Below are 25458 nucleotides of genomic sequence, written 5' to 3' on the forward strand. Positions count from 1 at the left end.
CGCCTCCGTTCGTTCACGCAGCCCCGTCCAGTCGCCTCCGTTCGTTCACGCAGCCCCGTCCAGTCGCTTCCGTTCGTTCACGCAGCCCCGTCCAGTCGCCTCCGTTCGTTCACTCAGCCCCGTCCAGTCGCCTCCGTTCGTTCACGCAGCCCCGTCCAGTCGCCTCCGTTCGTTCACGCAGCCCCGTCCAGTCGCCTCCGTTCGTTCACGCAGCCCCGTCCAGTCGCCTCCGTTCGTTCACGCAGCCCCGTCCAGTCGCCTCCGTTCGTTCACGCAGCCCCGTCCAGTCGCCTCCGTTCGTTCACGCAGCCCCGTCCAGTCGCCTCCGTTCGTTCACGCAGCCCCGTCCAGTCGCCTCCGTTCGTTCACGCAGCCCCGTCCAGTCGCCTCCGTTCGTTCACGCAGCCCTGTCCAGTCGCCTCCATTAACAGTGCACGCCATGCTTTGTCTTCACCTCATGAAGAATCACTAACCTGAAAAACAGATGTTTCTCGTCTGAGAAATGTTGTTCAACTGGGATGTTTCAAGGCCTCATCACAAAAGGTCTGCCCGTCCTCGGGACAGGCTGAGGCCCAACCAAGGGCAATACTGGGAATCCAGTGAGCTTTCCCTCACATAATAGGCTAGGAGCTTGATGGAGAAATAGGTTGTATACCACACTTCTCCCTAGAGGAGGAGATGATGATGATGAATCTATATAGCTACAATGTTTACAGTATTTGTTTTTGTAGTGGATACAATGTAATTTTTTTCAGTTACCTAAGTTATTGTACTTCCTTTTGTATATTTTTACAACACTATTTATTTGTTGGAGTGACCTTAGTACTCTGGGTTTAACTGTATAACTCTCTTGACATTTAACCTTAAATTCTATGCAACCTGATTTTGTTCTCTGGCTCTAGCGTATGGTAATTATTCATTCAAATCTCCTTTTCTCATAACGCATGTTGTGAAGCGTCAGCACTAGGTTGACCTTGGCTTTTTGTCTTGTGAGCCGTAGCAGTTTTTTGTTGTTGTTCTGCTTCGATTATTGTACTCTTATTGAGCAGCTCGACACTGATCTCCCCACTCTGAGGCCCTAGTACCTCCATCTCTCTCTTGAGTGTTAACCAGTGTTAGTGTGAGCTGCTGTACGCCAGCGGTGACAAAGAGCCCGGACATCGGCTGTCTGCTTGTCCCAACACAGAGCCATAGTGGCTGGGATCAAAAGGGGGAGGAGGAGGTCACTACCATTGTTTTTATAGCCCCTTCTCTAGTTGGGAACTTAAGAGTTCAGTTCTAGAGCTAGAGCTTGTGGAAGTTGCTTTAACAGCATAGCTTTGTTGTTTGTCCTAGTGTTTTAGTATTGTAGAGGTTAGTTGAGCCTGAACTCTGTAATGGTATACAGACGGTTTACCTCTGAAACCGCCCTCCTGCCTCCCCAATTTGCCGCAGCTTGTTACACTTTGTTGTCTGCCGGTGAAGGATGATCCCAACTAACTGAAATACCTGGCAACTGTAACTAAGGGGCAGGCATGGCTGGGCATGGTCATTGGTCGGAGCAATGGACAGGGGGCTAGAGAAGGGGAGAGGGGAAGCAAGATGGGGAGGAGGGGGCTAGTTAATAGAAAATGGACAGAGATTAGCTTAGTCATTTCGTAATAGGGAACATGTCCAAATTTAGCTCTCTGAAAAAAGAGATGGTGAGAGAGAGAGAGACTGAGGATTGTGGCTGGGTTGAGAGAGGACCTCAGGTGGAGCCTAAATGGGAGTGGGTAGAGAGAGAGACACTGTATGAGAAGGAGGGGGTAGAGAGTGAGCGGGTGTATGAGAGGGAGGGGCAGAGCATGATTCCGAGAGAACGAGAAAGCCAGGGAGGGAGTGAGTGCCAGAGAGCGTGTGTGTGTGTGCAGGGTAGAGGCAGTGTGCGGAAGACAGGGAGAGGGAGAGCGTGAGCGAAGGGAACGGGAACTGTAAGCCAGTCACAGTATCTCCTTCCCACTGCACCAGCGGTGATGGACAGCTCCTCTCCTCGCCGCTCTTCAAAAGGTTCCTATTTATTTTCAGTAGCTTTAGCTTTGTCTTCTGTACTTCACTCCAGGAAATTGTATTTTTGTCCAGGTATTTATTTGTCGTAAGCTCAGTTCGACTGGGGAAATGAGAGGAGAGAGAGACAGAGGACAGCACTGAAACTGGGACTGTCTCTGTACTGGTGGAGTGGTTTCTCTTTTTTTTGTGCCTGGGTATTTGCTACGAGGTGCAGACGTATTGGGTGGAAGAAAGAGTCGAAAGGCCAGAAAGCCACGCCTCCCCTAAACAAAAAGCTAATTTGAATGGACATGTATAAGTAATATTATCAATAGTGGAAACGAGGGGAGGCTGATGTAAAGCGCTTTCACCCGTAGCTATTTGGGGAATGTCACTGGCAAAACAGAACCAAAAACAAGTTGAAGGGATAAAGAAGTGGAATGCAGATCCCACACCCATCGCAGAGTGCGTCCTGAAGAGGATTTCTAAGGTGACAGTCAGAGGAGCTGAGACACTCAGATGGCCTCTACCCGCTCTAGTACCCATTGATTGGGATTGTGTGTAAGACTGTTGGCAACTCCAAAATTATTTGCCTCAATCTTCTTTACAACCAGCTTTTGCCTCTCACAACCTTGAGGACGAAAGTTTCATAAAAGTGTGTGGATTGGGATTTCAGAGATCAAAGCTTGATTTGTGGCTCCAGCGTGCGCGCGTGCACACAACAGAATACGGATTTTGCTGCGCCTCGTTTAGCCTCTCTCTGACTGGAGAGCATTGTAAACATAATTCCCCCAGTGCTCTGTGGAACGAGAGCTGTGACATTAACACCCGCCGAGAGCCCAGTGTTTTTCTAGCGTGTCTGTGTTTTGATTCGGACAATAGCTGAGCATACATGGGGTCAAGACTCGCTACTCCAAAATAAGAGGATGCATACAACAGGACTGAAAACTAACTGCTGCACTCCAGACTTTAGAAGGGACTTTATTGGAGGTAAAAACCAAACACAATGGCTAATGTGGATGTAAATACTCCTATGACTTCTGGATTTTCTCATCTGCTATTTTTCTGACGCTGAACAAGCTATTTGAAAGCCTAAATGACATTCTTGTTCTAACAGTAAATGTTTTAACACTTTTTTTCTCTTATCGATAGTCTCAAGATAGGAGTCACATGCTCCTTGTCTTATTTAATCAGCGGTAGGATCTGCACCGTGTCTGCCTGCATGCTTCTTTCCCGCATGTCAATTACCCTGCACCTCCTGCGCTTTTTGCCCTTGTGAGGACAGCCCCTGCCCTCATCCCCTAGCCGCCCAGAGGCAGGAGATGTGGCCAGGGACTGTCAGGGACCGCAGTGGGGATCCCTGCCGCCGGGATAGATGCTTGGTGTAACATTGGCCAACCTTTTTCTGTTTGTGGAGGCAATATATATAACAACAATAACCACACTGGCTCTAAGCATGACTGATCAGAAAAGGAGAGCCAAGCTGGTACTCTTGTTTTCCTGTGGGCTGTATTGATTTTCGTCAGTCAGTGTTCATTTGATTGAGACCCAACTATGTGAGAGCAAAAGTGAAAGAGAGCGAGGATAAAGCTCTGTTTGCTGTGGGAGGCTACAGACAGACAGCAGGGGCGGACTGGTCTCCAGTTACAGACCATCTGCATCGCAGGTGGCACAGCACAAACCTGACCCACCAGGACCGCGCCCACAACAATGAATCAGTCAGCGCTGACAACAGACCTGGTACCCACTGCCAACAGCAGCCTTGTGGGCCCGGATCCCAACCACTCTTGCCCCCTTGGCTGGGGCCAGAACGAGGGCCTGGAGGCCTGCGTCTTGGAGACTGCCGTCATCGTGCTACTGACAGTGCTCATCATCGCTGGAAACCTGACGGTGATCTTCGTGTTCCACTGCGCCCCGCTGCTGCACCACTACACTACCAGCTATTTCATCCAGACCATGGCCTATGCTGATCTGCTGGTGGGCCTCAGCTGCCTGGTGCCCACCCTGTCCCTGCTGCACTACCCAGCCGGCGTCCAGGAGCCCATCACCTGCCAGGTCTTCAGCTACGTCATCTCGGTACTCAAGAGTGTCTCCATGGCCTGCTTGGCCTGCATCAGCGTGGACCGTTACCTGGCCATCACCAAACCCCTGTCCTACAACCAGCTGGTGACGCCGTGCCGGCTCCGTGGCTGCATCGCTCTCATATGGGTCTACTCCTGCCTGATGTTCCTGCCCTCCTTCTTTGGCTGGGGCAAGCCGGGCTACCACGGAGACATCTTTGAGTGGTGCGCCCACTCCTGGCCCACCTCGGCGCTCTTCACAGGCTTTGTGGTGTGCCTGCTATACGCGCCCGCTGCTCTGGTTGTCTGCTTCACCTACTTTCACATCTTCCGCATCTGCCAGCAGCACAACCGGGAGATCAGTGAGAGGCGGGCACGCTTCCCCAGCCAGGAGATGGAGGCCGGGGAGGGTGGTGGCAGTGGTAGCGGCGGGGGGCACCACACGGGTCACGGGCCTGACCGGCGCTACGCCATGGTGCTCTTCCGCATCACCAGCGTCTTCTACATACTCTGGCTGCCCTACATCATCTATTTCCTTTTGGAGAGCTCACACGTGTTGGACAGCCCTGCCCTCTCCTTTGTAACCACCTGGCTGGCCATCAGCAACAGCTTCTGCAACTGCGTCATCTACAGCCTGTCCAACAGTGTGTTCCGCCTGGGCATGCGCCGCCTCTCGCAGACACTCTGCTCCTTCAGCCACTGTGCAGCCGACGACAGGGACTTTGGAGAACCCAAACCCAGGAAGAGGCCAAAGTCCTGCTCCATCTGAGGAGTTGCAGGCTATTGTTAAAGAAGCCACACATTTGGTTACACAAGGTTACATCTTTACAAAGCTGCTGACTTTTCAATTGACAGGGCTGTCCCAAAGAAAAATACTTTAGGCTCTGATGGTTTGTTTGAAGAATACCAATGACTTTGCTGTATTCATGCCAAGTCATGATTTATGGGCAAAAATGTGATTGCTGAGAGAAGCTAGATTTTTGTAAAGGTTTAGTTTCTGAACTAAGTGGATGAGAGATTGGCACTACATTTTGACTTTAGACCTGCGAAGTGGGGTATAGCTGGTAAATCAAAGCAAAGTTTATTGGTCGCTTACACAGTTTAGCAGGTGGTATAGCAGGTGCAGTTAAATGCATGTTACTAGCTCCTAACGGTGCAGTAAAATATCAAACAAGTACAAACAAAACCAAAAAAACAAATGTCAGAACGAATCAAATTAACTCCAATATCAGTAATCCATATGCTGTACATGTACTGTATGTACAGCCTTATGTACAACATCATTCCACCATGGTTACCATGGTTACCTCAGGCTTTGACGTTTACATTTGTTTGTTTCTCGTCAGTCAGGTTAAGTAAAGGACAAAGTTAGGACAAAACACTTTCCTCAAACATTGATGGTGACCTCATGATTTTACTGTCTCTGATTTCACAGTTTTGTGGACTAAAATGTATTGAATTTGAATGCCAATATTGGACTGCTACTATAGGCCTGTGTTCTTAGTAGGCACACGAAGGCTGAATTAGTACAGACATCAACACGTAATCCTCATTTGCATACACTCCCTTTAGGAGTTCACATGTGCGTGCAAATGGCTGACTATTCACTTACTGTATATACATGCTCCTTGGCAATGGTGGCGCCCACCACACTGATGTACATAACAACAGATCGTTCGTTGCCTTGACCTGTCATGAAAAAGTTTTGCAGAGTTTGCAGAAGGTTTGTTAGCAAACACATCATTGTTCAACGTGTGTTAAAAGACTTTCGGGCAGCCCTAAACAGAGAGACGTGGGAGTCAATTTCACGAGTTAAGCAAACTACAAAAAAAACACAAAGCTGGTTTAGTTTTATTAGATATTTATATATTTTGGCGTGGAACTTTTTAGTAAAAAAGAAAAACTTTGTCAATGCCTCAGATCCAGTAGCTGTTTAGATGAGTGATTGGTCATGTCCACTAGTGAACACTACCCTCTTTATCTTTGATGCTGCTCATCAGAGATCGTCTCCAATTCAGCATCGGCTTCATATGTATGACTCTGTCCCTTACCTTTTCAATGCTAAGTGCAGAGCCTGTTCCTTTTTAGGTGCAGTAAATGCATCATGACGACTGGTCTTGTGTATTTTACTGTTTGATACAGCACAGGTGTAGTCATTCCAAGCTTTTCTCGTACATTCTCAGAATTCTGCATTTTTATTTTAACAGATAATGTTGAAATATCCATACAGGGGCACATTTTCAGTAATACCCAAGACTATTGTGAGATGAGATTCTTATGGTTGTAGGCCATGTGTAGGTAGACCTGTGTGGAAAAACAAGCAGCACAGCCAACTTAAACTCTCTATATCGTGACTGTTTATGTTCAACATTATGCTGCTTAACCTGTGTATTCATTCCTCTTTTTGCTTTACAGATGGTTCTGTATATGTGCCTAAAGATATATATATATATATATATATATTGGAAAATAGATCACAAAGATGTACATTCTGTTCTTCTATATGGTTACAAGGATACACTCCACTTATTTGTATTTATTTTTTACACTGGCTGCGTGACATTGCATTTTGTAACGTGACCTTCCTTTTGACTTGACCCAAAATCCATCAAGCTTGTATTTGCAGTAGTACCATACAATGGTACCATCTTGTTTCAACACCTTTTCAAATCAAATTAACTTTTATTTGTCACATACAAGGTATAGACTTTACTGTGAAATACTTACGAGCCCTTTCCCAACAATGCAGAGTTAAGAAGTGAAAAGGAAATAGTAACACAATAAAATAACAATAACGAGGCCATACACTGGTACCGAGTCATTGTGCAGGGGAATGGGGTAGTTGAGGTTATATGTACATGTCAGTAGGGTGAAAGGTGACTTGGCAATCAGGATATATAATAAATCAAGTAGCAGCAGTGTATGTGAAAGTGTGTTTTGGCGTCAATATGCGCGCGTGTGTGAGCGTACAGAGTGTACAAAACATAAGGGACACCTTACTAATATTGAGTTGCACCCCCTTTTGCCGCCAGAACAGCCGCAATTCATCGGGGTGTGGACTCTACAAGGTGTTGAAAGCGTTCCACAGGGATGCTGGCCCATGTTGACTCCAATGCTTCTCACAGTTGTCAAGTTGGCTGGATGTCCTTTGGGTGGTGGACCATTCTTGATACACACAGGAAAATGTTCAATGTGATGAACCCAGCAGCATTGCAGTTCTTGACACAAACCGGTGCGTCTGGCACCTACTAAAATACCCCCTTCAAAGGCACTTAAACTTTTGTCTTGACCTTTCACCCTCAAGGCACACCTACCCAATCCATGGCTGTTGTCTCAAGGCTTAAAAAAATCTAATTTATCCTGTCTCCTCCCCTTCATCTACACTGACTGAAGTGGATTTAACAGGTGACATCAATAAGGGATCATAGCTTTCACCTGGTCTCTCACACTACATACCCACCCACACTGCCTCATTGTTATGTTTATTTTCCATTTCTCTCTTCAGAAACCTACCATCACACCTGATTCTCTCTAGACTGATTCTCTCTAGAATTACCCACAGATAGTTTTTTCCTGTTTGCACGCTAAAGCAAGTCACACACATGGAGAGAAAAAATATTTCTCACTATTTCTCACTGCCATCTTTTATAAATGGTAAATCAATATTGTTGACAAGCTACTTTCTCTCTGGATTTTGCTTTATAGTAAATATTGTACTGATTTTAATTGGTTACACTTTCCACAGTAACGCTAGTGGAATGTAGTTTCATTCTAACAAACAAGTTATTGAGAATATACCACTTTGACTCATTTTTTGTTTTCAGAAAACAGTCTGTGGTTACTAGGTAGTGTAATTACCTAACCTTTATACAATTTATATTGACACTGCAGTAAGTGTTACCCAATTCATTTAGTTTCTTCTTAGTTCATTTGTGGCTTCGCTTCCATTTAGTCTCCATCCTTTTTACAGGTAATTTCTCTGCCAGTAGTTGAATGAACTGTGTACTGATTCAGTAACACAGGTTTCTTTTATACCCATGTGCCACTAAATGTTCACTTTTCCACATGTCTATTATAATGACCAAACTAGTTTCCAATTTCTTTCTGAAGTGATGAAAATGCAAAAATGTTCAAAAACAACTGACTTCAAGTGCATTTGTTAGGGTGTTGTATCTTACAGATGTGATTTAATACAGTACAACGTCTTTATTTATTTATTTATTTTCAAAATTGATATGCTACTTTGTTTTAATAGTATAGTGTCTGTTTTGTGTTCAGGCAACAACAAAAAACGTAAAAAAAATTGTATGACAAAATCTCGCCCAGTGACGACTCATACCAACTAGGCTGCTTTATATGACGTGACATGTTTTGGATTAGACGACAAATCAAGAAATTACACATTACATCTATTTTTTTATTTCTGAGATTTTGTCAAAGGCTATGGTTTTGCTGTTGCTGCCAATCCATTATAACTGATGAAAAATAAAAATCTAGTAATGTTGCCTTTGAACACTGCCTTGAGTTGTTCATGTCTCTAGCATTTTACTGGTGCTGAGTTGTACTATACTTAAGAAAATTATTAAAAAGCAGGCAATGATTTGAAAGGGTGATTCACTTGGCTAGTTTCTAGGATTATATGCATAAGATAAATAACTTAAGTGAAAAATGAACTGACATTTAGTATGCTAATGCCGTAGCTGTGTATATATATATATATATATATATATGGTCTGTAGGGTTGTTTGTTCACCTTGGATTTGAATAGCTGCAGAGTTCATCACTAGACTGAGGATTAGCCTGCGTTTTACTGCACTGCACAACACACACAGCAAAGCATGCACTCTGTCTGTGGCTGGATTTCCAAAGGTTACTCTGCCTGCAGCCTCTGAAGGGAAGTCAGATATGTGCACTTAGAGGAAACATAATGTGACCTTTTCCCCTTCAGCATATCAAATGTTTGTCTGGTCACAGAGGTCTTTGGGAGGTCATGAATAGACTGAACAACGACCACTTCTCTACATCTTTACATGTAACTTATTTAGCTGGTGCACTTATGCAGAGAGACTTAGTCAGTGCAGTACAGTTTAAGGTAGATAGGCCAGACAACCACATATCAAAGTGAAAATGTACTCTTCTCCTGAGTTGGTAGAAAGTCATGATAATGATGCTTCATTTGAAACTCTACTTTTGTGGTTATTTTGTTGTGATGCATGCAGAGGTTAAGCGGAGTGTACCATGTGTACACCACCGTACCCTTTAGGGGGTTGACCGTAATGTACCTTTCTAATGGACAATGCAGACTGAGGCTATGCAGGTACTTTGCCCTTTCCTGACATTGTAGATAATGTACACCGTGTCACTAGTGCCCAGACCATAGAGAGGCGCTCGTTATTTGGCAGCACCTTCATTATTGCATTGCTGCCACCGGGTCTAATTTCACTGAGGAAAGCTGGGGCCAGCAGTAATTTCCCTGTTGAAATTTATACATTCAACTGTTAAATCAGTCAAGTGGCTCACGCTATTCCTCTTCCGGAGGATGTTTTGATTAACCGGGTGTTGAACCTATTCAGACGGTTTAGGGAAATATTTTTCTGCGGCTAAACTGGGTAACACTTTAATCTTTTTGTCTTCTTTCAAATCAGTCCCTCGGACTGGTGTTGTGCATGCAGAGAGCCTTGGCAGACATTTTGACGTGCTCTCAGATGACTATCAGTATGTTTGTTACCAATGGCAGTCAGCCCTGCCGTGCGCTCCCTCTCTTTCTGACAGCCCTGCTGTACAAGACTTTCTCTAAAATGGCTGGGGAAAACGTCTTGTGTCTCTGGGGTGCTCTGCCGCTTGATCGCCTTCCGTGCTCGTTGGCACTCACTCTCCTCTGGCTCTGGACTCAACGGCGCTCAGTAGGTGGCTGTTGCCCAGCCGCTGATACAGCCTTCCGTGCTCGGTGGCACTCACTCTCCTCTGGCTCTGGACTCAACGGCACTCAGTAGGTGGCTGTTGCCCAGCCGCTGATACAGCCTTCGCACATAGCGTTCGGGAGGAACCTGTACACTCACACATTCTAATGTTAAGTTAGCAAGGTGCTGACCTGCCGGGCTGAGCTGTGAGTGGATGTTGCATGCTGGTTATTATTCCATAGAGGGTATTTTTAGGCTGCTGTTACGGCACAGAGCACACCTTTGTTAAGCCCTTTTTCTTCCTGCCATTAAACCACAGACTAGGAGGTCACGTTGTCAACGTTGTCAACGTCCTTTTTTCTGGAAGGCCAATGTGATAAGCTCAACCTATGCTTTATGTTGCTCAGTCGACACATGCTGCCCCTCAATGTTTTCAGTCTTTACTACTGTGTTACATGGCTGAGGTTTGTTGTGTTTAGTCAACACAAATGAGTTCCCTTAAACCATACGTTGCCCTTTCTCATCCCTCACTTTCCCAGCATATAGCATTCAGCATTTGTTCTTACTTCATGCCTTTTATCCATATGCATGAAGACCAAACCAAGAGGAGCAAAGTATTTATGGCCTAATCCTCTCCATGCTACTGTATTATGAATTCCCTTTAATATTAATCAGTGTAGCTGCACCTCGCCCTTCCATGTAACGCCGGTGCTCCTGATGCTGGTGCACTGAGTGTGCCACTCAAGGAGGAACACCTGGACCCTTCAGAGAGGCGGAGATTAGCTATTCACAACCCTCTTCCATGCCTTCCGAACAGCTTTAATGGCTACTCTGCATACCACCCACCCCCCCAAACACACCACCACTATACCCAACCCCATGCGTTTTACATGGAGCACCTCTGCCTCCTTTTGAAAGGCTTGTAGTGTGTTTAACCAAACAGGTCCTCGACCCCATAACTTTGCAGGAGTGTCTTGTGTGATGAAGGAGCAGCAGGAGTATCTAGCAGTTCACTTTAGGTGAAGTCTGTAACGTCGGAGCCACTTCCGGGTCAACTCCACCACCCTGCCCACTTGAAAATAAGAGGACTCATCCCTCTTCCACATGGCACTTGTGTAGATCTGAGAGGATTCCAGAAGTAAAAGCCGTCTGGTGGAAATTCCATCGTACTATCCTAAACCAGTGGTTTTTAAACTTTTTCAGCGGGGACCCCATTTCCAGCTGAATTTCTGGGGACATTATTTTTACCCCAAGAATTTCTCGTGACCGCACCCCACCCCAAATCTTATGGCACAACTTTAAAATCCGTAAATGTTGATTTTTACATAAACAAACAAATAACCTTATCAAAATGAAAAGTTTACATTTATTCAATTAAGTTGTGTTTTTCAAATGATCTTTCTCAAACTTTTGTATATTTTCCCCATGCAATAATATGTACTCAATGTTTTTTAGTTGCCGACCAAACTGGAGTTCCCCTGCGACCCCGACTCTGAATACCAATGTCCTTCACGGTACACTGGTGCTTTTACCATATTCCTTATACTTATCCAATCTTTACAGATATGTGTAAAGTGCATAGGGGTAGGATTGGAAAATGTATTTGGGATTGGGCTCTGTAATCACACCTCCAGACCACTATGTTTAAGATTGCCATTTCAAACACAATTGCTCCTATCCACAATTGCAACCATCCCTGCTTCACCTTGATCGTCTCCGTACACGCCAAACAACGGACTATGATATCTCTGAAGGAGTGGCAAACTCAGAGGATTCTCCTGTCTGTGTGGTATCCCTCCCTGCCACTCCTGAGTGAGACTGGCGATGACAGATGATTGGCCTGCGGTCTGTTGACGCTAACGTGCGCTGATAGCTGCCCACTCACCACTATTAGGCTGGTCGTATGCCCGCCTCGCCAGCTAGCACCATCTGGAAGCCCGTGTGGGTTACATCAGAGAGATGAGGGGCGTAGTGTTGGCGTGAAAGCCAACCACCACATACAGTATACTACAGAGGTAAAGTGCTGTGGATGGGAGACTTTTCAATAAGAGTCCCATGCAAAGTGATATCACTGTTATCACGGTGTCTCACTGTCAACAGATGGAAAAGGGTTTGAACCTTTCCTGGGAAAATGGAATGAAACAGAGATGTTGATCAATGAGATTACAACCTATATTCAACCACTCAAAGACAGCCAGAAGTTTGTTGAAATCCCAATGTGTTCACTATGCTTTCAACCATCTAAAAGCACAACCAAATTCCAATGGAAAAACAATGTGTGATTTTTGGTTTAGTTGTCATCACTGAACTTTTAAACCAGCACAACAAAGTTAAAATGGGAATACAATGTCAGAAACAAATCATTTATAAGGGAACTTCATGGGTTATCACTATGCTTAGTTTTTATAGCGAAACCAAATGACCTGGATTGGAGTTACATTTAAAGTACATCTGGGCAGATTAATATAGCAATTGTGAAATCTCCACTCACCTGCAATCTTCAACATGCATGCTTTCTAGGTTTACATAAGTGATTTATATTTATATTAACATCAATGTGGCCATGGATGTGTTACTCATTTTAAGGTTGAATAAAGACTGTTGCATTAGTTTGTAAGATGGTGAATAGCCTGAAGTTAGGGCTGTCTTACAACATAAATATTGAATTGTGTTTGGTTGACAACGCAACCAAATATCAACATTTTAAATGAATCGTTTCTACTGCTTTTATAGTTTCACCTGTGGCAGGGACTGTCTGGTTTTAATTCCAGTTTGGCTATACATTTATAATTTGTTATGTTCTATTCACGTCTCCATCTCAAATCAAATGTTATTAGCTTACTTACAAGCCCTTAACCAACAGTGCAGTTCAAGAAATAGAGTTAAGAAAATATTTACTAAATAAACTAAAGTCAAGTAAAAAATAAATAAAAATCAAATAACAATATTGATGCTATATACAAGGGGTACTGGTACTGGGTCAATGTGTCAGCAGAATTACGGTCTTACCTCAATTAGCCATGAAATCCCTAGTTTTGATAGCGACTGTTTTCTTGACCCTGTGCCGTGCCATTTCCCCTACATTTCCCCCACGTTGGCCAGCCCCCTAGCAATTTGAGTTCTAGCCAATGAGCTTTAGCCCCTCACATTTGTGTGACAGCTAGCAAGAGGCCTACCAGCGTCATCCAGTGAGGTTTCAGGGCGGGCCTAATGGCTCAGCAGAGAGGCAGAGGGAAAGCAATGACGTGGTGCCCATATCGGCACATGCTGCGTGTGACACAGTCCATCATTTTCGGGGACGACTTTTGGCTTGTGTGTGCTATTTTCAGAATTACTGGCAAAACAGTATACAAATACAAGACAACCTCTTCAGTGGAAATCTCTCAGAAATCAGTCTCATGATAGCACAATCGTAATAGTCGGTGAGAAATCTGAACGCTAAGCAGGGCTGAGCTTATTAACCCCTGATGGGAGACCAAAGGTACAGTATACATTCTCCAGTAGGAGGTGCTGCCCAGCCTGTTGTTTTTCTGATAGTGGATATGACGTTGAAGATCTGAAATAGTTTTATATTTTAACATTTTATATAAGCTCTGTCTGTTGAAAATAGGTTACCATGATGACATAATCCTGTTGTTGAAATGTCACCCTCAAAACATAAATTTATGTTAATTACTTTTTTCAAATCCAATGTATTTTACGCAGTAATTCCAAGTCACAATATGTTGACAAATTACGTTGAAACAAAGTTGTGCCCAGTGGGTAGTGTTCTCCTCTATGGTTGCTGGGTTGGAATTTTCCTAGTGCCCTCTTTGCTGTGTACTACATAGCTTGTAGAAAACAACAACACAAAAATGGCATGTATGGTAGTGGATGCATGTGTGCCTGAAGTATAGGGAACTTCCCATTATACAATTTTTTGGATTCTGGCAAATAGTTAATTCGGTCTCAGTTGCATCATCTGTCATTTTCTGTGTTGTCTTTTACAATGTAGGCTCACAGTACGAAAAAAAAGACACACACTTTGAGAATATCTCCCCTATAGCACAATGTCATCTGTATTACTGTGGCTACCTCCCTTATGAAAACCCATTTAGGCCAATGTTATTATTTAGACACTGTGCTCTTGATAAGGGAAGAACGGCAATGTTACAGATATGGCTGTAATGTTCGTATCTCTCCAGAATGGGAGAGATTCCAAATTGCTTATTGGTGATAAGGGACACAATGATATTTTTAGCCTGATGAGAATATGTAATTATTTAGCGTGTGTATTATATATAGCTCTGCCCCACCGGCAGTGTATCAGTGCGGATGCCAACCTCCTTCAGTATCAGCCCTAGCTGCCAGGCACCTGTGCCCAGCCTGACTGTAGGCACTCAGCTCCCCGTCCACGCACACATCCCCACACCTCCACAGGGCGGGGGCCAACCTCAGAGAGATGGACACATAGAAAAAGAGAAACTGAGAAAACATTAGTCTAGAAAAATAGAGAAAGGCAGAGCAAAAGAGCGATGGAGAGAGACTAAACATAGGAGACAAAATTATGGAGAGAGAGATTGGCTATCCAGCATTTGTAAACACAATGTAGTTGTATATCCATATTTCTTATTCTTTGTTGCTATGGTCATGTGTACTGCCTTGTGAGGTATAGTGGTGGTCATTGAGTGATTGATTGATAGATTGTGACATAGGAGAAGCTCTTGTTTTCGCTCTCCCTCCTTCATTCCCTCTGGTTCTTCACTCCAACCCAGCATACTGCTAAACCTCAGGTGGACTAAGCCTGGACAGACTAACGCACAGATAGACTAACTCTGTGTCCACCCTCACCCTCCTTAGGGCGTCTATTGCGCGTTCTGATATTTGACTGTTTTGTATTCTGTGTATTACTAGGTACTATTACTGCACTGTAGGAGATAGGAACACAATGTTGCGACACTTGCGATAACATCTGCAAATCTGTGTACGCGACCAATAAACTTTATTTGATTTTTAATACAAATGTCATTACATTAAATCATGAATTAACAACCTATAAATACCACAAGACAGACGAGCAGCCCGCGGCCCTCAGGGCAGTGTTTCACATGATAATACGACCAGCACTCAGTATTATGTCGTTGATTAGCAGCCCTCAGGCGTTGTCAGTAAAGCCAGTGTCACGACAGTGGTATTTACATAAGGAATGGGGGATGTTTTCCCTAGCTGTTTTGTCTCCCAGATTGGCTTGAAAAGAACTGTGTTTTCTATTTATTCTCACATACACACACACACACACACACACACGCTTTCACACAGCTGTCCTGTCCAGGTTAGCATTAGAGCACCACCAGGGACTAGAATTGGCTGTGAGTGCGTGCTTTATCCTTTTGCCACACCCCCATAATATAATACTCACTACAAAACGGCTTCAACACATACAGAATCATTCGGAGATGGGTTTTGTGTGTGTGATGTTGCGTACACGGCCATCTTTTTTCTCTCTCCAGAATAGTCTCATCTCCCCATCTTTTCCCCCTCTCCACACAAAACAAGGTACAGTGAGTTCACTGGTTAGAAATGGAGCAGGGGGATTGTTTATCATTGTGGTCTACCTCTCCTCTCTCAGGTGTCCACTGTTAGACCAGCTGAAAAGGAGGAAGATGAGCTCCAGAAGTTCTCTTCTGCTGGGGGGAGAGGAGGAGGGGGAGGGGAGAGGACAGGGAGAGGAGGAGGGGGAGAGGAGGAGGTGAGGGGAGAGGAGGGGGAGGGGTGGGCATTTTGAGGGAGGGAAAGGATTGAGAAGTGTAATATAGGCTGCTGAGATGGAGATAAGAGAAAAATAGTGTGTATTCTATTATTATACAGAAGCTTAACTGTTTTCTTGGGAGTTTTTTTGTAGCTGTTTATTTAGTTGAAAGGACAACAAATGGTGTGATTGGTTGTGTTAATGTCATTAGTTTCATTGGAATGGCGATGTTTTGATGAGGGCTACAGAGCACATCTATCAAATCCCCTGTCTGATTTGTTCAGATAAAATTATCTTTGCGTTGTCATGGATACCAAGAGAGGATGATCAACACGTGAATGTTTTGGAATTAGTTAGGTTGGGATCGTGGTAGTTGTATATTATCTACCTCACTTGCTTTGGCAATGTTAACACATGTTTCCCATGCCAATAAAGCCCCTTGAATTGAATTGTATTGAATAGTTGGGATCGTGCTAGTTGGGATCGTGTGTGCTGGACTGTATGTGTAGCATCCAGTATTTTGAGTATGTACAGGTACATCAATCAAAAATGAGAAACAATGTATATGACTCATTGAACACGACCCACGTTTCCATATTTTCGTAGGCAAAGAGTGTGTGACTGTTTCCTATCTGCAGTGTTTTCCCCCTATTTGCAGCCCCACACTGCTCTCCCCTAACAGAAGCCAGCCAGCCTTGCGTCATCTGACTCTGGCCATTGTTTTCCTGTGAAAAGCCCAGCCAAGGGGGATCATGTGTCCCAGGGCCAGAAATAGCCCCCAGCCATGGAATAACCAACTAATGTCATTAGGAGGCTGAACAAACAGGTTATGAAGGCCCAAGGGAGTGAAAGAAAGGGAGTGAGAGAGGGGATGGAGGAAGAGTGAAAATTCAGTGGCCGCCTCCTTAAGGAGTTGACAGAGTTTTTTAGCATCGTTTAATCAGCCAACAAGTGGCTGCTTTGGAGGAGTGCAGTAACCGCCTCCCCTGGGGAGAGCGACAGCGTGTTTGTCTAGACTTTGGTCTCTAGTGAAGAGAGAACTTTCACTGCAGCCTTGGAGCACATAATAGGATGGTCTGTCTGGGTTTGTGTGTGGGCAACTGAACATGCACAAGCGCGTGTGTGTGTGTGTGTGTGTGTGTGTGTGTGTTACGTCAATAATAATGACTGCAGGCACTGGCTGCACAGATTGTGTTTGTCTTACAGTATCTTCCTCTTTTGGACTTGGCTGGTAGGTTTCACTGTGTGTGTGTGTGCTCGCGCCAATATCTTCCTCTGGTAGATTTCACTGTGTGTGTGTGTGCGTGTGTGCGTGCTCGCGCCAATATCTGCCTCTGGTAGGTTTCACTGTGTGTGTGTGTGTGTGTGTGTGTGCTCGCGCCAATATCTTCCTCTGGTAGGTTTCACTGCCTGGTGTTTGTTGTATAGAGATCTTATAAGGCTTGGCAAGTCGCTGAGTGTCTACGCATTCTGTTTACTGCAGTATAATTGTGTCTGTGTCCTATGGTGTTTAATCATAGCACATCATTTAAGAATAATGCTTTTGTGTCATTATGCATATTAGTGCTCACATGTACCTGAAACAAGGAGATATGTGTGATTGTGTGTTCATGCGATCCTACCTAACGTGTGCACAATTCGCATGCGTTTCTAATTGTATAATTCAAGGCTGCATCTCTACTCTCGTTGTTTGAGCACGAAAACCCCTTTTTCTTTGCAGACGGCAGTCAGTGTAGGCTTTGGTTTGGTCACAACTGGGGCTGTGCCATGAAGGGTCAAATGGAGCCTGTGGGTGCATCCCTAATGGCACCGTATTCCCTATATAGTGCACTAGTTTGGACCATTGTCCCTGGTCTAAGGCACTACATAGGGAATAAGGTGCCATTCTGAATACACACTTTATACATTTTATTTTAAGAACTCATTTCACACCTAATGACACCCAGCAAAGAAAGGAGGTGACAGAGAAAGGAGGAGAGGTAGCAGAGGGTGATCTCCACTTTTATCTCTACAATTATACTAAAGGCTGCCGTGTGTGTGTGTGTGTGCACGTGCATACCTACTGTATATGTGTAATATGGAGAATTGATGGTTCAGCATTCTGTCTCCAGCGACGTTTCAGCATGGTCTACAGCGCTTCCTTACAGAAGCCCAAGACTGAAGGGTAGCTATGGCAACTCTGAACCGCACTCTGCAAGGAAAGAGGTTTTTGAGAGTTTATTTGACGTTTAAAAATAGGGCGCAATTAACATGCGTATTTGTGCCGCTCAGAAATAGCTGGGTTGTTATTCATTCATGGAAGCATTTATTTGGAGGATGTTTGTCTGCTATACACCGTAAATATAACTCCAAGAAAGATACAATGGAGTGGAGAGCGTTAAACGGCCATTTAATATGTTGTCCTATCTTGAACATTCATACAGATGTACCGCAGAGGGTCTGGAGCCTCTCTTATGAAGGGTTCAGCAGGAAAGACGGTGATGAGAGTTTGTTTGGACATAATGCGCAATCCTGGTCTTTAATCTGCTCTGACTCAAGTTGCTCTTTCTACCACAATGATACAAACTAGAGGTCTATCCGAGACTCGACCCAGGTCCTGAGCGGGTCCGGGTCCAAAATACAAACTTTCCCCTCTTGTCAGGGTCGGGTCCACATTTACGCAAGTATTCAGAGCCTTTACTCCGTACTTTGCTAAAGCACTGTTGGCAGCGATTACAGCCTGGAGTCTTCTTGGGTATGACGCTACAAGCTTGGCACACCTGTATCTGGGGAGTTTCTCCCATTCCTCTCTGCAGATCCTCAACCTGTCAGATTGGATGGGGAGCGTCGCTGCACCTCTATGTTCAGTTCTCTCCAGTGATGTTCAAGTCTGGCCTCTGGCAGGGTCGTTGTCCTGTTGGAAGGGGAACCTTTGCCCCAGTCTGAGGTCCTGAGTGCTCTGGAGCAGGTTTTCATCAAAGATCTCTCTGTACTTTGCTTCGTTCATCTTTGCCTCAATCCCAGTCCCTCCCGGCTGAAAAACATCCCCACAGCGTGATGCTCTCTCCACCATGCTTCACCGTAGGGATGATGCCAAAGACCAAAGGCCAAAGAGTTCAATCTTGGTTTAATCAGACCAGAAAATGTTGTTCCTGTTGGTCTGAGAGTTCTTTAGGTGCCTTTTGGCAAACTCCAAGAGGGCTGTCATGTGCCTTTTTACTGAGGAGTGGCTTCCGTCTGGCCACTCTACCATAAAGGTCTGATTGGTGGAGTGCTGCAGAGATGGTTGTCCTTCTGGAAGTTTCTCCAATCTCCACAGAGGAACTCTGGAGCTCTGTCAGAGTGAATATGGTTCTTGCTCTGAGTCCACCTGTCCTGTGGTAAATTCAATTGAGTGGACATGCACTGTCAACTGTGGGACATTATATAGACAGAACCCACCGCTGACAGATCATGTCCACTCAATTGAATTTACCACAGGACAGGTGGACTCAAGTTGTAGAAACATCTCAAGGATGATCAATGGAAACAGGATCCACTTGAGCTCAATTTTGTGTCTCATTGCGAAGGGTCTAAATACTTACGTAAATAAGCTGTGTTTAAATTTTTATTTTATTTTAATTCTTTGTCATTATGGGGTAGTGTGTGTGGATTGATTCTATACCTTTTTTCTGCAGTTTTAGAATAAGGCTGTAACGTAACAATATGCTGAAAAAGTCAAGGGGTCCTAATACTTTTCGAATGCACTGTATGTCCTTGAACCGATTATTTTAAAATCACAGACAGAAGTAGTTTATAAGAGATAATTGAGATGCGAATGGCAGCCTGCAGTACCCCGGTCAGGCTTCATCATGAATTACTCAATGTGAGGGGGTAGCACTAAGTTGGCTGGACATCCTAGAGAAGCTCAAACTGTGCATGTTATGTCCCCATTGGTCGCCATCTTTACCAACTTCTTCTTCATTGCGCTATTTAGTCTTGACATAGGAATGAATGGTCATAGGAATGAATGGTCAGTCATTGACTTGGAGCACAAGGCAGGAGCTCCTTCGAAAGGTTGCTTGATCAAATCCCCGAGCTGACAAGGTAAAAATCTGTCGTTTTGCCCCTGAGCAAGGCAGTTGACCCACTGTTCCCTGGGTGCCGATGACGTGGATGTAGATTAAGGCAGCCCCCCACACCTCTCTGATTCAGAGTTAACTGGGTTAAATGCGGAAGACACATTTCAGTTGAATGCATTCAGTTGTACAACTGACTAGGTATCTCCCTTTCCCTCTACAGCGTCTCTGACACAATGACCCTCCTGTATGGAGTCCAGACCACATTCGTTCAGGTCCTCTTTGCTGCTGTTGGATTTTAGCGTGGCCTATTAGATTCTTCTAATATACTGACATTGACACGGATGTGAATATTTGTGTGTTTTCAGATGCTTCAAATAATTGCATCTAGTGATATTTTTGAAAATATTTTCTTAGTTTATTAAATGCTATTATGGCTTTTCTTGCTGTAGGTAAATAATGATGTGCTTTTGAAAATAATATTGCCCATGTCTGTCTGATGTTTCATGTGTTAGTGCTATAATAATAAAAACACAAGGCCTACTTCAGCACAGCAGTCTCCCTCTGACTTTCTTGTCAAACGTGCTTTGAAACCTTCACTGTGTGTGTCTGTACTGGAGGTAGTGTTGTCACGATATCATTTTGACTTCCATACCATCATGATACTTGATACCACAAACAAAAAAAAGTGTATTAGTTTAGTGGCAGAATGGCACTTGATCCAGACAGATAAACTTAGCTACTGCTTTGTTTAAAAGAAAATGACAAACCATTTTTGAAGACAGCCATGTATACAGATGACAGTCCATTTAGGACTTAATTTATTGGCAACTGGATTACATTTTATTTTACTGATCAATGACATCTGCATAGGAGAAGCCATCTCTTATTTTATAAAAGTATACGCTGTCTCTTTAAAAATGTAATGATGTCATTCTTGTGGCTGTGGAATCAGACTTTGTGGCTACGGAGAAAGGGACACAACCCATGTCCTCTGGTATAAACACAATATCAGGTGCCTCTGGGGGGGGCATTTTATCTGGTGCCTCGTACCACCAGTCTGGCCACATTCCTATCCTGCTCCAGCACCATGCATCACTCTGAGTCAGCGGCGCCAAGTGCACTCCACTTGGAATGGGCCTGCAGTTTCAAACTAATTTGAATGCACTGCCACTCATTGGCCATCAATGTCAACACGAGGACAGATGAGTTTGCAATCTGTCAAGACGACCAGATGTTGTCCCACCCGAGGGACATCATCCAAAATTCCTGGCCACGACAATAGGACAAATGTCACTGATTTTAAAAACGGAATGCCATCGTCTGAATATCAGCAGAATATATTTTGGTGGCCTGGGGGAGAAATGAAACATAGAGATTCAGGTGGGCCAAGAGGGATGTCACGTGTTGCCGTCTGGTTTGTCTCTTTAGGCACTGCCCAGAGTACCAAGAAGTAAAGAATGCAAACCCTCTCTCTCTCAATGCTATAAATGACTGTGTTCAAGATGGTTGCTTGTGAGGTCTGTAGATGCACTGTGTTTTCTCCCCACGACACACTTAATAACAGGCCTTCAGCGCGATCACACACAGCGCCACACATGCATAATTCATGAACAAGATTAATCTGTCTCTACTCTGGCAAGGCTTAAAAGGCACCCCACTCCACCTTTCCTTCCCACTCTCCCCTCTTTCCCCTTCTCTCACCCACTTCCATCTCTCCCTCTCACCTTTTATTTGGTTGGTCCTCTAAGGTTGGACTGTGTGATCATGCTAATGCAGCTGTTTGTCCATTTTAATTATGGGCTGCTTTGAGTGTTAGATTTTACCCAAGGAAGAAATAGGCCCACTAATATTCCTTCTGTCAGTCACCTGACTTTACTCTTCTCTGTGTCTGCCTCTCTGTCTCTCTGTCTGTCTGTCTCTCTGTCTCTGTGTGTTTGGGTCTCTGTGTCTCTCGCTCTCTGTCTGTCTGTCTCGTCTGTCTCTCTGTCTCTGTGTGTCTGGGTCTCGCTCTCTGTCTCTCTTTCTGTCAATTCAATTCAAGGGGCTTTATTGGCATGGGAAACATGTGTTAACATTGCCAAAGCAAGTGAGGTAGATAATATACAAAAGTGAAATAAACAAAAATTAACAGTAAACATTACACATACAGAAGTTTCAAAACAATAAAGACATTACAAATGTCATATATATATATACATATATATTTCCTAATAATTCTGTATATACACTGCTCAAAAAATAAAGGGAACAGTTAAACAACACAATGTAACTCCAAGTCAATCACACTTCTGTGAAATCAAACTCCACTTAGGAAGCAACACTGATTGACAATAAATTTCACATGAGAGAGAGACGGGTAGAGAGAGAGAGAGAGACGGGTAGAGAGAGAGACGGGTAGAGAGAGAGACGGGTAGAGAGAGAGACGGGTAGAGAGAGAGACGGGTAGAGAGAGAGACGGGTAGAGAGAGAGACGGGTAGAGAGAGAGACGGGTAGAGAGAGAGACTGACAGAGAGAGCGAGACGGGTAGAGAGAGAGACGGGTAGAGAGAGAGAGAGACGGGTAGAGAGAGAGAGAGACAGGTAGAAAGAGAGAGAGATGGGTAGAGAGAGAGAGAGACGGGTAGAGAGAGAGAGACACGGGTAGAGAGAGAGAGAGAGACACGGGTAGAGAGAGAGAGAGACACGGGTAGAGAGAGAGTGAGACACGGGTAGAGAGAGAGACACGGGTAGAGAGAGAGAGACGGGTAGAGAGAGAGAGAGACGGGTAGAGAGAGAGAGAGACGGGTAGAGAGAGAGAGACACGGGTAGAGAGAGAGAGAGACACGGGTAGAGAGAGAGAGAGACACGGGTAGAGAGAGAGAGACGGGTAGAGAGAGAGAGACGGGTAGAGAGAGAGAGACGGGTAGAGAGAGAGAGACGGGTAGAGAGAGAGAGACGGGTAGAGAGAGAGAGACGGGTAGAGAGAGAAAAAGACTGGTAGAGAGAGACGGGTAGAGAGAGAGAGAGAGACGGGTAGAGAGAGAGAGAGAGAGACGGGTAGAGAGAGAGAGAGAGAGAGAGAGAGACACGGGTAGAGAGAGAGAGACACGGGTAGAGAGAGAGAGACACGGGTAGAGAGAGAGACACGGGTAGAGAGAGAGAGACGGGTAGAGAGAGAGAGACGGGTAGAGAGAGAGAGACGGGTAGAGAGAGAGAGACGGGTAGAGAGAGAGAGACGGGTAGAGAGAGAGAGACTGGTAGAGAGAGAGAGAGAGAGACGGGTAGAGAGAGAGAGAGAGAGAGAGAGAGACACGGGTAGAGAGAGAGAGAGAGAGACACGGGTAGAGAGAGAGAGAGAGACGGGTAGAGAGAGAGAGAGAGAGAGAGAGAGACACGGGTAGAGAGAGAGAGACACGGGTAGAGAGAGAGAGACACGGGTAGAGAGAGAGAGACTGGTAGAGAGAGAGAGACGGGTAGAGAGAGAGAGACGGGTAGAGAGAGAGAGACGGGTAGAGAGAGAGAGAGAGAGAGAGAGACGGGTAGAGAGAGAGAGAGAGAGACGGGTAGAGAGAGAGAGAGACTGTCTCTCTCTCTCTCTCTCTACCTGTCTCTCTCTCTCTGTCTCTCTCTCTACCCGTGTCTCTCTCTCTACCCGTCTCTCTCTCTCTACCCGTCTCTCTCTCTCTACCCGTGTCTCTCTCTCTCTACCCGTGTCTCTCTCTCTACCCGTGTCTCTCTCTCTCTACCCGTGTCTCTCTCTCTACCCGTGTCTCTCTCTCTACCCGTGTCTCTCTCTCTCTCTCTCTAACCATCTCTCTCTCGCCTTATTTTATTTTTACTATTTTCTACATTGTAGAATAATAGTGGAGACATCAAAACTATGAAATAACACATTTGGAATCATGTAGTAACCAAAAAAGTGTTAAACAAATCAAAATATATTTGTTATTCTTCATAGTAACCTCACTTTACCTGTCTCTCTCGCTCTCTCTCTACCTGTCTCTCTCGCTCTCTCTACCTGTCTCTCTCGCTCTCTCTACCTGTCTCTCTCGCTCTCTCTCTACCTGTCTCTCTCGCTCTCTCTCTACCTCTCTCTCTCTACCTGTCTCTCTCTCTCTATATATATATATAAAACAAGATTTACGGTATTACTGGCTTAGTACACAAGTGGGCCATAAAAGTGCAAAAATGCCCATTGGGCATCTATTACCAAAATGCTAACAAACTTAGCACAAGTACTAGAGAATTTCCATAGAAGTAATATAATGTGCACAAACAAAAAATAACTAATTGGAAAGACAAGCAATCCAGCTCATTAAGTTACTCATTACCAGTCAAACGTTTGGACACCTACTTATTCCAGGGACTTTATTTTATTTCTACTATTTTCTAAATTGTAGTATGTATGTCCAAACTTTGACTGGTACTGTACATCTGGTTGAATTCAGTGTTAAATATATATTTTTTTAATTGGGTTGAGATTGGTGGAAAAAAACAATTCCCTTGTGGCTTTTTGCAAATCCAATCCTTTTTTCTGGTTCATTCAACATCATCACATTTAATGTTTTTGTTTAAATGATGTGGAAAGTTTTTGCCCAGTGTGATATCAGCGTTGCCAGCCTTTATATTGGGGAAAGAAAATGGGACACCTTTGTTTCACACCTTTTTTTGAGAGACAACCCCTAAAGGGACAGTTGATGAACTGAGGGGACGGGAGTAAATAAGTGAGAATGGGAGAACATAGACACTTGATATTAACGTTTTAACTTCTGGCTGTGCCACTCATTGTGATGGTAATGCATTTGACTGTACCTCATGACTTCCATGGCTGTTTCCAATCCAACCACTCCTTTCAGATTCTGACCCAGGAGAACTTTCCCTGGAGGCGTGCCAAGGTTTAGTCCCCAGACAGAGATGCTCTCTGGCACACCATGCTGCCTGTTCATCTGAGGCGCTGCTCTCCAGCGTGGTGCACTACACCGACTTCGCTCGCTCTTAATCGGGGGGGTGGTTGTGATGAGCACTTTGGCATCCCCCTGCGATCTGGGTCATGCCGCAGCAGGGTGGTCTGCTGGTGACAGGGCTGTTCCACTCAGCCGGGTGTGAGGATGGGTGAAGACATGCCCATCTGTCTGCCTCAGTCATACTCTCGTCCTCGACCAGGCTACAAGAGACTCCCGGCAATGTTCTATTCGATACACCATAGGATACAACAGTACTGAGAACTTTCTGAATAGTTCTAGAAGCATGCTTTGTGTGTTAAGTGGGACATATGTTGGGCGGGGGATACCTAACTGCACCCATCAGCAGTGTGTCAGGCCATTTCGTTCCAAAGCGTTCACAAATAGGCAGGACAAGTTAGTCACACTTGCTCATTGCAACTTGTCTGATAACTGGATGCACATATTTCTTAATACCCAGCTGGCTACCCAGGAACTTTTGGATCAACTTTTGCTGTGTCTAATGTGCAGTGCACCCACAATAGCCCAGAGTAAGGGGATCTGTCTCCATAAGCACAATGCAGCTAGCTGTCTGGCTTACTGTGGCTATCTTTGAGTCTCTCGACAGGATGCTAGCATCACTTGTCAGCCGGGATCTCGCTCCACACTGATTGGACTGGCTGTCAGGTTGGGCTTAATGGGCTCTGACTGCTTCTTCTCCTGTCTGCGTCTCAGTCCACACGCAGCCCCAGCTCAGAGGTTTAGAGAAGCATCACTGCACCCCAGCAGGGGCGTCTGAAACCC

The 25458-nt window shown here is 44.8% G+C and overlaps 2 protein-coding genes across 3 annotated transcripts in view; both read left to right on the forward strand.

Annotated features, from left to right (window-relative positions):
* Positions 1-25458, forward strand: part of LOC139424462 (rab GTPase-activating protein 1-like) — a 153976-nt gene that overhangs the window by 50824 nt on the left and 77694 nt on the right. The window lies entirely within an intron of this gene.
* Positions 3685-4836, forward strand: LOC139415200 (G-protein coupled receptor 52-like). Its single transcript, XM_071163105.1, has one exon. The coding sequence runs from the start codon at positions 3718-3720 to the stop codon at positions 4834-4836; it is 1119 nt and encodes a 372-aa protein (XP_071019206.1). The 5' UTR covers positions 3685-3717.

Source organism: Oncorhynchus clarkii, chromosome 1 (assembly GCF_045791955.1).
Source record: "Oncorhynchus clarkii lewisi isolate Uvic-CL-2024 chromosome 1, UVic_Ocla_1.0, whole genome shotgun sequence".
Taxonomy (NCBI): Eukaryota; Metazoa; Chordata; class Actinopteri; order Salmoniformes; family Salmonidae; genus Oncorhynchus; species Oncorhynchus clarkii.